A 19,043-nucleotide genomic window follows, 5' to 3' on the forward strand; every position below is an offset into this window, starting at 1 on the left:
CCACAGACCTTTAATTCACTATTTTTACTCCCTGTGCTGTGTACATTAGTACTCAGGCACTGCAGAGAGGCACCCCCAGCACGATAATTTTCCAGAAAGGCTCTGTGTTTTTTTTTTCCCCCCATAATGATGTAATACAATGCTTGAAAGAAGAGATTCAAAGTTACTCTCAACTATTTCGTATCTATGCATAATTGACATATTTTAAGTATGGTACTTACTGAAGAAGTCTCCCACAGCCTCTTCAATGTATACCTCTGCATTCGGGCAATTCATCTATGCCCACCCTTATTCTGGACTGAAGTCTGTCCATACTTTTCTTAAACTCCTATGGAGACCGTGCAGCTTTCCCAGTTGATCTATTCGAGAACTTCATTTTTGCTCGCCATATATATATATATATATACACATGTATATTTTACCTACAGCCTAAGCTAACTTCTCCTTTCAAATTTAAGGCCATTACTTCTGATCCTGTCTTCTCTAGACAGAATAGATTCCTTGCATTTAGCTTTTTACGTTTGAAAACAGCTCTCATATTCTTTCCTCTTCCTCCAGCCCTGAGTTTTCCTTTTCATTTTGATAAAGGCCTTGTGAGGAAAATTATAATCAAAACAATTCATTTTACTTGCTGTAGTAAGACTTCCTGTATATTAAAGTTGGAACTCTATCTGGAATCCCATCCTAAAAGCATTGCAGTGTAGAACATTCCCCTTTGCTTCACATTTTAATATCATGGAATTTATCTGAGCTGCACTATGGAATCTTTTCAAGCATCAGTACCGGAACTGAACATCATCCCTACCTTCCACAGGGTACCACAGATGCCCTCCCATATTTCTGCTAGTTCTGCACAGTCTACAGACAAATTCCTCATTAGTGTAGCACCTAAAGTCTTAGGCACCTTATTATTTTAGTTCCACAAAAGCAAAAATAAGTTCATTTTTTTACCCCAACCTTCCCCAGCTGGAGATATAGCCAAGGCCACTGTAAAACCATTTTTGGCTTAAAGTATACTAAGTGATAACATATTATATAGCACGCAAATCTTGTTCTTTTCCAATCTCATCTAACACTTTTCTTAAATTTGTAATTCTACATTATTTCATCTCTTACCATGTTTTCAGAAAGAGATGTTTACACATTTGAAATCATTTGTTTCCTGTGTATCTCCAATTACCATGTACACGTGGATACTAAGTGATTACATGCATGGAAACATAACAATACGTATGGTTTTGCAACCCTATCTAAGGCTTTAACAGTTTGACAATGTAATAAGCTAGCTACTGAACAGGTACAATACACTTTGTGTCACAAACCTTATTTGTTTTAAATTCTTAAACTACTGTTATGTATCTGTACCAGAGGGAAAGAATATTTGGAAGAAAAATTTACAGTTCTTACAGTAATTTTCAACTTACATAGTTCAAGTCTGTTCAAATAAATTTTTAATACTGTATTCAGTAATAAAATTAAAGAAAAACCTGCTCTCAGAAAGAGACAATTGAGACTTAGGGTTTCACTGCATATAATAACTCCCCGATGACATTAAAATTTATACTAGCAACAACAAATGTTAACATACAGTCTAACTTTATTACTGCTTTCTTTAAAAGTTTGAAGCAATTGAATTAACAAGATAGTGTAAGAGTAATCTGAGTATATTGAAAAACTAAATGTCACAACACATCAACATTCTTTCTGAAGACTGAAATAACATTTTTTGAGAGAATCCACTTCATTTGAGAAATTAACTTTTTTCCTGAAAAAAAAAAACAAAAAGGAAATATAATAAATGTGTACTACCTTGTCACTTTACAACTTGACTCAATCAACTCATTTTCAATATCCAGAAGACTAGAAGGTACATTGTATTCCAAAGGTGAGGCCATTCTTTTTAAACGCAGTAAGCCAACACAGAACTTGGCTCCCATCTCCTCCAGTTCTCTTGTCCCTATCTGCAATCCCTAATTTAAAAATAAGATTTAAGAAATATAAAATAGGTACATGCAGATGAACCCACACATACTGCAAAATTATTATTTACAACACATTTAAGAACTGCAGAGTAAATGCTTAGCATAAGTATCAGGAACAAAACAAAACAGAGAATAACAACTTGAGTCTTCAAAGGGAAAACAGACATTTCTGGGCACTTCTGCATTTCTTCATAGCTTCCTATTTAACACTACTAGCACATCAATATTAACAGAACTCTTACCCAGTGACACCAGAAGAGAGAGATTAGATACTACGTTCAAGTTTATAAGTCTAAATTATTTATAAAAGCTGAGACAAAATTTAAAAAATGAATTTCAAATAACAGTATCTCAAATACAAGATTTTTCAAACTAAAGTCCCTTCAAAATGAGTAAATTCACACTTCAATCATGATCAACTTCATTGATGCGTTCTAACACATAAACAAGAATTTAAAATAATGTTACTCCTTAACATAAACAAGTATCTCTTCCCCTCCTATGAGTTAGAGGTTACATGTTAATTCTGAAAGCATTTATTCACACATTTACTAAATAAAAAGACAAACATAAAATTGAAGTATCAAAAGCCATAAGTTGTTTTCTAACTTGAGTAAGATATTTTCTTCTGTGAAGAGGTAGAATTTGTGTTATTCTCCAAGATTACATGTGACATGTCTCATCAGATTATAGACTTAGTGAACAATGCTCTATATAAGGACAGAACCTCTGACCTCAACTCTTTTACAAAAAGAGAACAGTATTACAGAGTCATCCTCAAAAATTACAGCATTGGCCAGTACTGAACCATATATACAATAACATATTCAGTGTCACAACCTAACTCAATATGCCCTCTGCAACTTCTTTATCTCAGGAGAATTTAAAGAAGAGTTTAGTGTACTTCTTCTAAGCCTCTTAAAGAAATGGGTAGTTAAAAAGAAGCTTTGACAAAACAAGCAAGAAAGCAGACGAACCAGGAAACAGTGGCAAGCTCTCACCCAGTAGGAAAATGTACGAAGCAAAAAGAACAGAGTATCCCTTTTTTTTTTTCCTAAAAGCTAGAACACAAGCTTTGTATGTTGCCACACTGATGCTGTACTATAAAATGCAAGGCTCAGAAGAATTGTATTGCTGTTTGCACATACTTCACGTACTTCTGTTTTGACTATATGCAAACTTAAATGGAAAGTTTGATTTTTTCTTGTGATTTCTCTTTTTATCAGTAGTCTTCATAAACCAGGTGCTTTTTAGTAACAAGAAAGCTAAAGCAATACCTACTATTCTATAAAAGTGTCATCCTCCTGTCAATGGCACAGAAACCTGTTATCAGTGAACAAGAATTGGATACTAAGTATTATTGTTAATAGTAATACTACTTACCTCTTTTATAGTGCTTTTGTGCTGTAGGTTTCAAAGCACTTTATTAATAAAGGAAGAATTATCCTCATTTTATTGATGGAGAAATGGAGGCAGAGAGGGCTGAAGCGATTTGCACAGTGTCTCACAGCATGTCACTGACCCCGCTGGGAACAGAAATCAGTTCTCCTCACTCCCAGTGCAGTACCTTATCCACAGAGGCCAATTTTTTGTTTTTGTTTTGTTATTTGTTTGCACATCTGTAACATTCGAAGACCCCAATCATAGCTGGGGCTCCACTACGCTAATCACAGGAAGACACAGTCCCTGCCCCAAAAAGATTAAAATAACATTAAGGACAAGAGGCAACAAGTATGCAGAAGAGGAAGGAGAAGTGTAACAGTAATCTCACTGTTACAAAGATTACTAAGGTGCACAACTGGATGTTCAGAAACTTTTCCGATCATTGTCTACATCTGTTGCTGAAGAAGATATAGTTAGTTGACAGACTCCTTACAGAGAGTATCAGAGGAGTGGCTGTTTAAGTTGACAAGAGTACAGTACAAAATAAAGTGCAAAGACAATTGTTAGAAAGATAAATAGCGTGTGCGTATTCCATGGCTGCTATTTTCAGCACAGCAGAAACAATATATAACTAAAGAGAAATCTAAATGGATCAAATGGGAGATGGGTAACTGTGAAGCACCTAGACAGCAAGAATTTGAACTTGCTATACTGAAGAGTCTATAGGCTTGAAGTAAAAGCCTAAGCTAAAGTCTAGATTTGTTTTTATCATTTCTTTGATTAACAGAGAATGCAATGAACACAGACCTGTCAAATATAAAACTTCTTAATCCGTTCTTTATGTTGAATCAGACAATTCTCTTACTTTCCATGAAACAAGGGACCCAAAGTCTGCTTCCAGACATTGTAATAAACAGTTGCACTGAGGAACTCAGACGAAGTTCACTTTTGCTGAAGCTCTGATTATACTCTGCTTCTTGATCTTCCAAATACCTTCAACTATTATTCTAATACCTTCAACTGTGGCCCAATTAAGTTCCTTATATGTTACAAACATTGCTGTTAAGCACAAGGTTAGCCACCTCAAGGTAGCTTTAAAAAAAAAAAAAAGATGCTTTCAATTTTGGCTGTTTGAAATTCTGAATTTCATTCCTTTTTCCTTTATATTTTACACTATCATCATCCTAGGCAGTAGGCAGTAATATTTTATACAGCTGACTGGCGTCTTCCTTACTAAGTATGGCATGTAAATGGCTTCATATTTCTTCTCAGCGATGGACTCTCCTACATGAAAACAAAGATGCGTGACAGAAGGTGCAACAGGCTGCCACCTTAAGTTGAGACGAATCTTCCTGTAATATGTATTTAAATTGAAAAGTTGTACTAAGATTTGGAGAAATCATTTGGACAGTAAATCATCTTTTCCTATTCAGTAGGGGTTACAAAGACGTGATCATTTTTGTGAATTCAAAGTGTAGAGATGGAATGATCATGGTAACTTAGCTTGTGTGTTGACCAAATCCTTGTTTTAGACTCTTAAAGTCTTCTTTTCTGTGCATCATAAAATTTCCAAGTGACAAAGCCTTCTCAATTAACTTAAAAATTAAGTCATACTACCAAACTTATAAATCTCCAAGCAGGAAAGGAACAGATTTCCTAGTTAAATTATTGTTCAACTTTTAGCTTTAGTAACAAAATGTTCCTGTTATCTGGAATCTTAATTATCCTTCATAGATTACTGAGCAACTTTTCAACTCATCTTTTTGGTTTTCGTATCTTGAATCACAGATGACTAAACAATATTTGCAGCACTAATTCTCAATGTGTTACAAAAACAACACACAAGCAGTTCAAGTGAGTTTGCTTCCAGAGATAACTGTCCCAGCGATCCTAAATTCAGGTGAGAACTGCAAACTTCAGTTAAACAACTTTTTTCCTGTCTGTATGCAGTCTAGCATCACCACTGTCTGAGTAAAATTAAAAGTAATAAGAGTCAAAAGTGATGTCCAACTTTGGCATAGACTCATCATTTCTTTCACAAAGAACAAAATTTTTTAGTAATCTTTGTGCTTTGACAAAATTCAGTGATGACAGTAAGCCAGGTGAGCAGAAAAGTGCTTCAGACCTTTACACAGCACACAGTCCCTCAGATCAGAACTGTCATGTCTTTTGGGGTGGCAAGCAGGAGAGGAGAGAATTTCTACAGCTTAACTCAGTTTTGTGTTTTGAAATAACATATGAAATATGAAAACAAATTTATATCACAAGTCCATTCATGAAGTTGCTGGCTTCACTTCCTCCATAGAAAAAAGGCCCAGTCTCTTCTCTCTTTGACAGTCTCTTTGCAGAAATGTTGCTCGTTCCTTGTTATGTCTAGTAACTTTGGCCTTTCAGACAAATTTCATTAATTAACCTGAGCATTATCATAGTGAAGAAAAAACAAAGGTTCTTTATGTATGTTACAAAGAATGACTAAGACCTCATGAACTGTTTCATTCCAAACAAAATAAGTGACAGAACAGCAATTCAGTCTCATCAACTTGTTTACAGCATGTAGAAGAATGCTCTTCCCTTTAGAGTAACTGATTTTTCCACAGAATTCAGCCATTTCTTCCTCCCTTACTGAAGAAGGGCTTTGCAGCTTAAGCATCTTAAAAGTTTGTCCACAAAGTATCTCTATTCATCTTTCAATAAGAACTTTCTGTAGCAGCACTGTGAAGGCCATGAATGTTGATGTTTGTAAGAATATTCTGGAAGTTTCAAACTAGCTGGATAGGTTATTTTTTAAAACTCCATAATGTCATCATCTGAGGAACAATGAAAATTGTAATGGAATATTCTGACAATAACAGGAATGCTTCTGTTGTTAATTGACAAAATTAATACATTCGTTCAGTAGTTACAGACCTACTAAAATTCCTGCCAAAATACCTTCCTGCTGTCTGAAAAGATAAGCATGGGTAAATATACTTCGTCACACCGCTTTTTTTTCTCCTCCTTCTTTGTCCCAGACTTCTGGTTCTCATTTTGTCAAGCACCTTATCTAGCCTTCTGGCCACTTTTTCTTGATTAGCACTTCTAAACTCTGTTTTGAAGCAGAGGAAGGTGTGACTTCTCTGAAGGTTCACTTTACAAACTTCCTTCAATTTGTAGCTACATTTAACCCAATGACAGAAGCTGAAGATCTGATGTTAGGGTTTTTACTTCTCTTTTTTTTTTTTTTCCCTACAAAGGTTTTCCTTATGAAGTAAGTTTTCTACTAGTGAGGGGGGTCACTTTTTGTTTTAAAACATCCATCCCTATTAATGGGTTGAAGGACACAACTTGGAAAAAAAGCTCTAAGTCTAGAGGTGAAACAGCTACAATGAGTTTACCTAAAGATACACACTTAATAGTGTTGGTAAGACAATATGAAAGTGTTTCACTTCCTAAGTTTATTTCTTGATCTACAAAAATTCTGTACTACATACTTTCTGAAGAACCAAGAACTGCCATGGTGAAGTCTAGAATTGCCACATGTGAAGGATTTTTTTTATTCTAGTATTGGCATTTATTACCACCCAATCTGAATAACCTACTGGAATGAATAGTTCTCTGAATTTTTTAATTACATGCATTCATTTGTGCTATAAGCAATAATTAACAGTAAGCTTGTTAAAACAGCCCATAAGCATAGCATACTATGATGTGTTTTAAGTGACAGACAAAGACTGTTATGCAACTTGTAATATCGCAAATAATGTCATTTCACCAATTTTAGAGTACACAGAGATCTTAAAGCAGTTTTAGAAGTCTAAAGTAAGCAAGCAAGCAAGCGGGGTTATAAAACAGGATTCCAATGCAAATGGTAGAAATTATAAAGCAAGAGCAGTTTAACTGATACACTTTCTTACCTTATATTTGCCCTGGTCACATCCACATAATGTGCTTTCCATTGTGTAGCTCCTCTGTACTCCAATCTCTCTCCAGACAACAACTCGTGCTGTTGACTCCTTGGACTTTTCCACTACAAAGCTGCAGCTGCCCATACAGAACGCTGGTGCAGTTTGACTCAGGATCTTGGGGAGTGCCTGCAAGACAATAATTTGAAAGAGACAGTGATTCTTTATTTCACTTATGAAAGGAAGGCAAGGGAAAACATTAAATCACAAACTGTCATCAGAAAATCTGTCTGTACTTTAAATTAATATAAGAGTAATAATAAAAACATTTTGCCAGCTGGACTTTTTTAAGCCCAGGAGGCTCAAATGACAACAAGTTTGTAACTTCCTACTTGTTTAAATCCTATTTTTCAGATACAGTTCCTAAAATGAAGTATTAGTCATGTGTATAGGAATCAGGAATTCTTCAGGTGATCGCTATCTCCTTCTAATTCACCCAGATAACTTTGCTTAAATTAAGTGCCCTACATAACCCATACCGTTAAGAAAGCATAATTCATCTATTGAACTGTTCCAACAATCCAACCTGCAGACCTAACAGGCACAATTGTATTAATACATAAAATTCATCCATATTCAGCAAAGCACTAAGCACACACGTAACCTCAAGATTATGAATCAAAGTTCAAGTAATTCACATTATAACTATGGGAAATCATAGAATCATCTAGGTTGGAAAAGACCTTCAAGATGGCCAAGTCCAATCATCAGCCTGACCTACCAGGTCCCATCACTAACCCATGTCCTTTGGTGCCACGTCCACATGCCTCTTAAATGCTCCAGGGATGGTGGACTCTACCACTTCCCTGGACAACCTGTTCCAATGTTTGACTACCCTCTCTGCGAAGAAATTCTTCCTAATATCTAATCTAAACCTCCCATGGAGCAACTTGAGACCATTTCCTTGACAGGATTATCATTTGTCACCTGAGAAAAGAACTGACACCCTGCTTGTTTCAACCTTTCACTACCTTTCAGGTAGTTGTAGAGAGCGCTGAGGTCTCCCCTCAGCCTTCTTTTCTGCAAACTAAAAAACTCATGTGCTCTCAGTCACTCCTCATATGTCTTGTTTTCTAGATCCTTCACCAGCTTTGTTGTTCTACTCTATATGCACTCCAGCAACTCAACATCTTTCATATAGTAAGGGGCCCAAAACTGCCCTTCTTGTAGATTAGTGACATTTGCTAATTTCCAGTCAACTGCATCCACTCTGGTTAGCCAAGACTGCTGGTAAATTACTGAAATCTCCATCAAATAAAGGATGGAGATTCTCCTAATCTTCCTTTTGCTGTTCATGTATTTATAAAAGCACTTTTTATTGTCTTCTACTGCATTATACAAATTGAGTTCCAATTGGACTTTGGCCCTTCCAATTTTCTCCCCGCACAAGTAGACAACAAGCTCTATAATCCTCATGAGCCGTCCACTCCTTCCAGAGTTCATGAACTCTTTTTCTTGCTGAGTTCCTGAAGAAGCCACGCTGGTCTTTATTCAAGAAAAAGGCCCAGCCTTCCTGGACTCCTTTGCCTTTCAGAACCACTCCCAAAACAGGTTTCTAAATAGACCAAACCCTGCCTTCTGGAAATCCAAGGCAGCAGTTCTGCTAACCACTTTCCTTACTTTACCAAAGATCAAAAACCCTATCATTTCATAACTGTTGTGCTCAAGACAGCTTCCAACCATCACATCACCCACAAGTCCTTCCCAGTTCGCATCTCTTTAGAAAACACAAGCTGTTTGGACATTTTAGGTTGCACATATTTCCAATTGCCACATGGCGGCAGTGGAGCTACACAGAAGAAACTATTATCACATAATTCTTTGAATCTTATTTTAAGAATTTTTAAAAGGCTATATAATACAGTGGATGTTGCTCATGTAAATTAATTGTGTATTAGGGGCACATGCCTCGTAACTACATGTTTTTAAAACAGGAACTTTGCTTCTTTCCATATATATGAGTATTTCTCAGGGTAATTTTGTTATTTTTGCTTATTTTCTTGATGCTACTCTATTGTTTGCCATACATTTTTTTTTCCATTGACTAATTATAAATGCACAGAAGCATATTTTCCATATATTTGCTACATGGTGTTGAACAGAAAAAGCACACAATGCTACCTGAAAAAAATTAAGCACACTGCTAACAGTAAATTCTTAAGCTGTATTAGCATACAAAATGATGTTTAAAGCTATCAAAATATTTTGACGTACACAGATGAACTAAAAGCCATCATTCCAAATAAGTCTGGTTATGCTATAAAGTCACTGTGTGCGCAGAATAAGACTAGGAAGTTATTTGAAAGGCATATTCCAAATTCATGCCAAATGAAAAAGGTATGAATGTCAAACTTACCCTGTAACCAGGGTCTTCCATTAGGTCACAAGAGGCAGCATTAACATTTGTGTGCCACATTGTCTCTTTGATGCTGCAGCCATACATAAATACATTCTTTTTACGTGAGTGGCCATGATAATCACAGTAAACCTACAATTAACCATATACCAAAATAAAGCCAAGGCACATAAATTTTAAAAATCTTCATTTATCCTTCTATTGCATTTATATTTTCACTGTTGAAAGTTCCAAAAAATTATCAAACAAAACTCTTTATATGATAAACTTTTGCATTATGAAGAAAAGGTAGGATTCTTCTATGGAAGATTTAACCCTCTACCCTAACAATAAAAACAGATTCAGACTTAGAAATCTGCAAAAGCTCACTTCACCAAGTCACATTTTTAAGTGTGATACATGGTAAGACCTTATGAAAATGTTTGTTTTATAGAACAGCTAAGTTTAAAAGCTTCACAATTGTTTATACAGACATACTCACCAGAGGTAAATGTTTAATAGCAGCCAGATATTGCAGTAAGCCTTTAGCATGGTAAATGGTGGGATGCAGATCTGGATTTGGATTTTGCCACTGTCGGTTTAAGTCTTCTCCACTTAAAGAGCAACGGTGGCTATTGCAGGGGAAGAAGGAAAAACACATGATAATACGTTTGTATTATCTGAATACTTTTAAATAAGCTTCCCCCACAACCTCAAGTTTTAGTTGTTACCACTGCTTCTTTGGAACAGCCTGGTAAGAAAGTAACTTCAATTTTATAACAATGATTAATGGAAATGTATAGAAATAAATATTTGAGTTTTTATTTTTAAACCATGTTACAGAAAACATAAAAAAAAAAAAATCAGAAGTGGCTTCTCAGATGAATTAAATTGTAATCTTGCCTATGTGCTCTTGAAACTGAAAGCTTGTGATTTTATTTAAATGCTAGTTCAAAATCAGTAATTTCAAACAAAACATATGGTATCTTTACAGTTTTGGTGTGTTGACTTCTGGAACAAATACTAACGTCAACCAGAAATCTAAGGTTTCAACATGAAGTCAACGGGAGACAGCCAGCTATTAGGAAAATAAGGAAACAAAACCAAAAAGCAGCAAAGAAAGAAAGATCATCTCTGTATTCAGAAAACTTTCAGCAAGAACTGTTTAGGTTGCAGAAATCTACATTTGTACAGTCATTTTCAGTACATTATTCTTTTGATTGTGTCTGATTGGACAGATTTGTTAATTGTCCCTGTATTAAACTTTCACTTACAGTCTGAATGATTTAATTCCAGGTTTTCAGCTACATGCATATTTTTACGTATATAAAGAGAGGGTTCTACTCAACCTATCATTGGTTTGAATGTGTTTGTTTTGTTGTTGTTTTTTAGGAAAAACTTCTAAAATACTACTCATAAGTAGGTAAGAAAGAAGTGCGGATTCACCATACTGGAATTTCCATTTTATGAGAACTCCCTGTAATCAATATAGACTGCTGAATATTTACTGATTGCAGTATCAAAGTGTTCTGAAATATTCCTTGGATTTAGTAAGAAAAGTAGTAGTAAATGAAAGTATTGCCATTAGGCTATCATAAATTCAGGATACTCTCTTACTGACCTAATACAGTTCTCCCCTTTAATAACACCTGATAACATAGCCACTTCCATAACATCCTTCTAAAAACTACAGGAAAAAAAAGGGAGAACTATATAAAAAGCTGCATCAGATACAAGAACTTACTTTTCATGATAAATACGAACTTCTCATACTTTTTCTAGAAGCAGCTGTGCTATCATATACCACTCTACACCTATCCAAGACTGTGGACAGTAGTAGTTTCTAGTAGTTCAAAGAGACAATTAAAATTACATCAAATCACCCATAAAAAAATGAATATATATTTATAAACTTCGAATTCATGAAACAACTGCACCTACCTTGGAAAGCCAAAAAATGGAAAACTAAGGTCTAGTAATTTCCTAAGTAATTTTATTTATATTAAATAGTTAATTATTAATAATTATTAAATACATATTAAATACTGCTTTGTGTTAAATATGTTTATGTTTTGGGATTAGTTTAGATTTATTAATTTTTTTAATAACAGATTCAAAGACTTTGTATTACAGGTAAAATATCTGTAAGTAAACTTATGCTTACTTTCCATTGATGACACCATCCGGATTGAGCATGGGAATAATTTTGAAAATATAAGATTCTCGTAAACTTTGGGCATTTGGGTTATTGCTCATAAGATATTCCAGTGTTCCCTTCATAACCCAGCTTGCATTAGTCTCTCCAGGATGTACACGAGCAGATAGGAAAATGTAAGGACGATTCCCTAAAAAGAAACATGCACAAAAGTTGCAAAATAAGACTCAAGCTAATTAAGCAGTCTGTTAATTGAAGAGAGGAAAAGACAGCCTCATTTATTACAAACCACAATAGATTATTTGGGAGTTATTTTTCAGTATATTCACATAAATGGGGAATTCTTGATACAGCTTGCCAGAATATTGTTATAAGGACTGCTAATTACAGAATTCTCACAACTGAGCTTTAAATTCAATCCAAGACGCGTGAGCATAACCAGCTTGAGCTGGTGATTATGATATGACGAGTTTGATGCTTTTTTTTTTTTTCCACAATAGACAAAAAAAATCTGGTGGCGGGGGAGAATAAAACAGAATGCTGTTATGACCAAAGTGTAGTTCAAATCACAGTACCTTAGACATGACTCTAGCTTTAGCTCTAGGAATGATTTTTTTGGCAAGCAAATATGCTGAACTTTTGGAGACAAAAAAGGAACTCAGAACTCAGGTACCCCTTTCCAAGGTGTGTTGCCTGAAAAATGCTACACGCAAAAATATCTAGCAACTTATTTAATACTTGAAAGAAAAAGTCACTTGTAAATATCCTTGACTACCACATGTATTTTTAAATACAAAACAAATCCAGAATATGAACACCCTTCTAATCTAATGAGATTCATTAATCTTACTTTACATTGCTACTTTTACAATGCACAGTGGTTAATACTTTTTTTTTTTTTCATAAAGAGATGTTTTTCCATTCTTTTCAGTTGATGAGAAAGAAAAATCATACTTACTAAACTGACAGATATGTTCATAGTAATTTGACTCTGGCATGGCTGTAATAGTGACTAAGGGACAACTGTTGCCAGCCAGGGTCTCACAGAGAACATCTTGTCGAAAATATATCTGTTGAGGGTTGTGCATAGATTCCAACTTCTGAAGATGCATCTTCATCCCCAAAATAATAGAAAAAAAATAGATCAAATGTTTTGCAATCATTTATGACAGCTTATTCCATGTGTCCTTTTTAATCCCTCTTTCTTTTTGTCATTCTAAACAATGTTAAAGCTTCCATGGTAATTTTGATCATTAAATACCATTCTCTGTATCTCTAACAAATTGAATGCTTTTCTTTATATAGCCTGTTGTTACAACTGCTTTGAGGCAGATGAAGGCACAGAGAGTAGATTTCTTTGTTTTCTACCAAATGAAACTGTAAGGGTATGTGGAAGGTGAGCGCCTGTGATTCATTAAGGTTACCCAATCAGGGACCTTTTCAGTGCAGAAGATAACAAGTAAAGGGGGAAGTAATAAACAGGAACAAGAGAGAGACAAACCTGGTAAACAAGATATAATAGAAACAATGGCCAAGATCAAATGTCTCCAGGCATTAAATTGATGGGCCTGGAAAACTACGGGCAAAGCTTTGGAGAAAGCTATTTGGACTAGCCAGTGAGTTTGAGGACCCAGGTCCAGGCAGGGTTACCAAGCAGGCAGAAGCATGCCGGTATCTGGGAGGGACCACGAGGCAGAGTGCCCGCCAGGTGAGTGTGTGCACCCATGTGCCAGTAAGCATCCATCTGGACTAGCATGCAAGCAGAAGGCCTGTACAGCAGGTAAGAGGGATGAGGATCAGGCATGGACAGATGGGCCATAGCAGCACCCCACAATGTGTGTATGCCTGTGAATCTAGGGGAGGGGGATGCTTTCACTAGGAAGAGTAATCTTTACCAGCTGGAGAGAAGGAAAGAGACTTGAAACTAAGTTTAAAGTAAGTCTTGGAAATGTTAAATGAGTGCTGTTGAAGGCAGCACCTTGTCTGTGCCAGTCTGTGTAGCTGTGACACTGGGGAGTGGGTGGGGTGGGTGTCAGTCTGTCTCTGTCTAGGTTACTGCTACTACCGACTGAACCTGCAAACAAGGAAGCAGCAGCCACATCCATCAACCTGGGACAGAGACCCCTGGGTCCCTCAGCTGGGCTCCAGCAGCTGGTTAGGCAGAAACCCCAGGCCTCAAAGCTGTTGGAGGCAGCAGCTGCTTATATACTGCCATCAGGGATGCTTCTTCAGGGAGAAAATACTCCTTTGTAAAAAGCTTTGCTCAACACGGTTTCATATTAGCCATTGAATCCCCAAGCACATGTTTAATACTATGACAAAAATAACCACCTGAAAATCCAACCAAGTTTTGCTTGGTACTAAAAGCTTTACAATACCCCTTTCAGGTAATTCATTATCCTGAAAATGTCCCTAATTATCTTAAATAATTGTAACTTGGATAAATCTGTTATGAAAAGGTATACATACATCAGCAGGATATGAGTCATTTGACTCTAAATAAATAAATAAATAAAATTCAATTAATAGTTTTCCAGACAATTATGAATTGTGATTCTCAGAAAAACCTTTTAGCCTGAAAGGAAGCATTTATTTTTCCAGTTACTGTTTTTTATAACAACCTACACATCACCATTCTAAGTACTAATATTTTATAATCCTCAATTTCAAGCAGCATTTTGAACTCCATAGAAAGAAGTAAAAAGAAATCAATCATGAATGCTTATGTATCACATTCTCTAAATGTGTAAATATTTATCTTTGTAATGGATCATAATCTTCTCACCTTTAAAGTTGAGTACGTATATGGATAATGGTAAGCAAAGTAGCAGACATCATCTTTATGTTGAAAAGTCACTGTGAACGTAATTGTGTAATAAGATTTTCCTTTCTGACCCCCAGCAGCAATTGAACTTCTTGAAAAATGATTCCTAAGAGTAAAGTGAAGTTAATAGACACATTAGAATACTTTTCATTATTGTTGATTATTTCTGAACCACATTGTAAGAGAGAGAAAATTTTTAGGGATTGTGTTTCTCTTCCCTGTTCATCCAGGTTAAATCCACTCTTTCCCATCATCTGTAAGATACTTTATCACAGTAGGGATGCACATGCATGCACATCAGGAAGATGTGAGTACACAAACAAACAAAAAAGGAAGTAAACAACTGTTGACCAAAAAGGGCAACACAAGGATATGCCGTTACCTTCTCATCCTGTGTTTTAGGATTGCTCTACAATGACTGCATGATTAAATAGAAAACAAAAGACTAAACACGAACACCACTTGATAAATATTACTGGAAATCACCATTAACATTTCAGTAAACAGGTATATGCACATTCCATAAAAAGGTTCTCTAGAATAGTATGCAATATATGATGAAAGATGAACTACTTAAACATTAGCTGTTTGCTAAAAAAGAAAAAATAGCACCCTATATGTTGGTCACTTGTGTTATTCTCGATAGCTGAGGAAGAAATCTGTGTTCAAAACCAAACTACTAAAATGTAATTATTAAAAGTCAGAACCAAACATTTTTCCTTAAAAATTCTACTTACACTAATCTTCAGTAAAAGCTTTGGTGTATGTTTAATGGGTGTACTTACTTATAGTAACAAATATCTGTCCCAACACGAGTCCAAGATGGTCGAGAATTTAATGCTTCCTGAACAGAATACATAAGGGGCTGCATGCCTTGAAGGAAAAATGCATCTCATTTTAATGCTTAACCTTAAACTTCAAGATCTTAAAAGTAATGGACCACATCAACATTTTTATGTGAGTCTCCAAACTAGCTATGCTCATTTACTATCACAGAGTACGCTTTTATGAATATCTGAATATTATACATTCTTTCAATCAGGTCACAAAAGACTGTCCTTCCTCCTAGTTTTCAGAAAACAGCAAATTAAAAAAAACAGATCTATGCAAGGTGAAAACGAAATGTGTAAGTAAAAGCTTTGGTTAGCACAAATAATAATCCACGAAAATCTAGGGTTCTACTCTATCCAACTCACCTATACAAAAAGGCTTCAAAAAGAGTTCAAAAAAAAAAAAAAAGACTATAATCCATTCACATGGATAGCTGTAAAAGTAACTGATGTTTCAGAACGATAATACTTTTTTTTTTTTTTTACAGTAACAGTTTATATTTTTGGAAGAATATAGCTAAGTTGAATACTTCATATCAAGTTGGAATAGAAAATTACATATCTTAATTGAACAGTATTTGCTACTTAGGTAATTAGTCAAATATATTGACTGATTCAGTCAATATACTTAAAAAAACAAAAGTAACTATTAAGTGTTTGAAACATACAAACGAAGATCTAAGGTAACTGGTGAATACAGAATTTAAAAACATTTTACTACTGGTCAAACTACTTGGGTATTCCTGGATTCTACCAATGTGAATTATAAATTATGACACAGACTGATATGATGTTACTCTATCCCAAGTGTTTGAGGATGAGTGGGAGAAGGAATTTTCTCTTTCTCCTCCTCAAATGACTAAAAGAATACTAGAATATCCATCAGAAAAAAAAAAAAGTTTTTACGCTGAATGTCTGAATTCCAGGCAAATAGAATAAAGGCATATCAGGTAAGCCAATATTTTTGGATGAGGCACAACCATGAAACAATAATAGCTAGAGACTACAGGGGTCATTTACAAAGCATGGCAGTTCAGAGGAGACTTAGGATTCCTTCTCAAACACAATGAACCTCTCCTCCTATCAGTAAAATAAAGCTGTCTGAGAACGTGTCCACCTACTTTCACGTCTGAAAATACACCTTTGTTCAGAAAGGGATTAAAGACATTAGCTGTCATTCTCCTCCACCTGTGCAGGTCAACAGGCTTTGGTGGTGTCATCCCCACACGAGTCTTAACACAAATTTTAGCTGCAGCCACCAGTAACATTCTTCAACCAGAAACGTGGTTTCACTCACAACACAAAATTTTTAAAACTGACAGTCAGTGTTTTAAGATGTTTTTTTCTTTTTACTGAAGCTTGTCAAAACATTCTCTAATAAAGCTATTTAAAAAATCTGATCTGTAAGAAAACACAATTGTACCAGTCCCCAGGAGGCTTAAGGGGGGAGGGGAAAGGAGGCAGCTTAGCTGTCTAGTACAGAGCTTTTTCTACATATTTCTTCTCAAAGTATGGGAAATATATCTTACCGTAGTTAAACTGACTGTTTGACTTTTCACAGTTGATGATGTTAAACCGGTAACCAATGCCTGTTTTCATTCCACTGACTTCAAAGTAAAACCATTGATGATAATGATTGCTATTTATATCTGAGTTCAGAATTAGATCATACTCGTTTCTAAAGATTAAAAAAAACAAATTAATCTTTTAAAAAAAAATCAGAAATGAAAAGCCTTGCATGTAAAAAGAAAAGCGGAAATATCTTACTTTCTGATTTGAATAACTTTGCGCAGGTTTCCAGATTCAAACTTGGAATTAAACTTCAAAACATCTGCTTCCTCTGGCACTGACCAACTAAGGGTACAAAAAGAAAAGAGGTCAAAATAACTAAAGCAGATTTGACTAAAACAAACTCATTAGGTTAATTTTAGCCCACACTTGGTAATTCAGAAATTATTTTGAACATTTCCACAAATATATCTTGAATAGCAGAAACAATGTTACATTAGAAGAAACTTCTAGTGAAGTCTATCAAAACTCTGCTGTTTTTAAAATTTAAAATCATATCATCAAGAAAGAGAATAGGCTTAGACTATTATTTTAGTATTGTTTTCAGTGGGGTAAAAACTTACCTGGAATTATCAAGGTCATATACAATTCTGTCTATAATGTCATTTTGATGAATTAGTCTTTCAATATCTTGAGAGATTTTTGTCCTAAAATAAAAGAAGAATGACTATTTAAATTGTTGCATACTGTTTCCAATTACAAAAGAGAAATTACCTCATACAACAAAGAAAACTAACGTTAAGATGAAGACAGTGGGACAGATTTTCAAAGAGACCTCAGGCTCATCCCCACTTATGTGCACGAATTATAGGTGTACTTCAGTTTAAACACCTGCATTCACAGCTGACTGATTTCAATATCTGTATGTGAGGGAACTGAGTTTTCATGCACACAACCCACTGGGTTTTATCTTATGAGAAAAAAACGTACCATTTCATAATATATAGTAGAAGCAGGAATTACTCAAACATCACTTATGTTAATGCTTTAATCTAGGACAGCACTTCATAGTATTAGTAACTCACTTGAGTCCTATCATAACTAAAATTAAAGAGTTTTAGAGAGTAGGTCGTGCAGTGAGTGTGTTAGTGCACTAGCTTTTCACCTCTGGAGATCTACGTTCATTTATCGACTAGGTAACAAATAAGAATGAATTTGGTGATGTCAGCCAAATGCCATGTGTATGTTTATCCAGATCATAAAACCATTGCACAACTGGCAGTATCTAGGTCCTGGTTTGGAAAAGTAAGTATGTTTTGCAGTTCAAGAATGAAATATAGTGGCAGAGCTGTGTGGAAAAGCTTGCACAGCACCTGCAATAAGAAGAAAAGGAGGCAGATTAACAATGAAGAATACAGGAACAGAGTTGTAAAGAACGTTCAGGCTGGAAACTGTCCATTTAATTAAGATAAATATTGTTGACAAATGAGAAAAAGAAGGTAAGCACAGAACTCTAGGACCTCATTAAATTAAGAGTAACTGAAAAGTAAGCAAGTCACGAGTCCACCATACTGACAGAACTGTAAAAGTGCTGACTCACCACCACCTATTTCATCAAGTTCAGCTCAGGGCAGAACAACAGATTTTTGATCTTACACAAATCATTAGCTCTCAGCATGCTTCAGTTTCAAAGGGTCATAATACTTTCTACTGTCACAGCAGTTGTGCCAGAATAAAATCCATTACTGAATAGCAGACATTTAAAATACCAAAAAGAACAAACAAATGGTATTCAAGATGCACACTAAAAGGCAAAGTTGGAGTGGGTATTTTCAGGTATCAAAATAAATCGAGGGATAGGAGAATCTATTTCAAGATAATTAAAGGAAAAAATACAAAAAACAATACTGTTGACACACAGCTCTGTGTTTATAGGCCATTTTTTGTGGATCCTGATTTACCTAATGATCACTTCTAAGAGCCAGAGGATTAGAAAATATTAAAGTGTACAGAAAAATAAAATAAAATTAAGGAATAGAAAAAAGTCGGAATTTAATCCCTAATTCACAGAGAATTTCATTAAA

General features: G+C 35.2%; 1 protein-coding gene across 9 annotated transcripts in view; it reads right to left on the minus strand.

Annotated features, from left to right (window-relative positions):
• The window catches only part of AGTPBP1 (ATP/GTP binding carboxypeptidase 1), a 68,083-nt gene that overhangs the window by 13,170 nt on the left and 35,870 nt on the right, over positions 1-19,043 (minus strand). For 7 of the 9 annotated variants that reach the window (XM_035565283.2, XM_035565287.2, XM_035565281.2 and 4 more), the window contains 11 exons: positions 17,583-17,666; positions 17,218-17,304; positions 16,980-17,128; positions 15,406-15,493; positions 14,582-14,726; positions 12,755-12,908; positions 11,806-11,986; positions 10,144-10,273; positions 9,663-9,794; positions 7,259-7,435; positions 1,810-1,970 (listed from right to left, as the gene is read on the minus strand). In XM_035565283.2, the coding sequence (XP_035421176.1) occupies positions 1,810-1,970; positions 7,259-7,435; positions 9,663-9,794; positions 10,144-10,273; positions 11,806-11,986; positions 12,755-12,908; positions 14,582-14,726; positions 15,406-15,493; positions 16,980-17,128; positions 17,218-17,304; positions 17,583-17,666 (1,488 nt within the window). Of the gene's footprint in view, positions 1-1,809; positions 1,971-3,523; positions 3,669-7,258; positions 7,436-9,662; positions 9,795-10,143; positions 10,274-11,805; positions 11,987-12,754; positions 12,909-14,581; positions 14,727-15,405; positions 15,494-16,979; positions 17,129-17,217; positions 17,305-17,582; positions 17,667-19,043 lie in introns of those variants that run through there. The other 2 variants (XM_035565290.2, XM_050716592.1) reach the window with 2 other exon arrangements.

The sequence above is a fragment of the Cygnus atratus genome, chromosome Z (genome assembly GCF_013377495.2).
Source record: "Cygnus atratus isolate AKBS03 ecotype Queensland, Australia chromosome Z, CAtr_DNAZoo_HiC_assembly, whole genome shotgun sequence".
In the NCBI taxonomy this organism is placed as follows: Eukaryota; Metazoa; Chordata; class Aves; order Anseriformes; family Anatidae; genus Cygnus; species Cygnus atratus.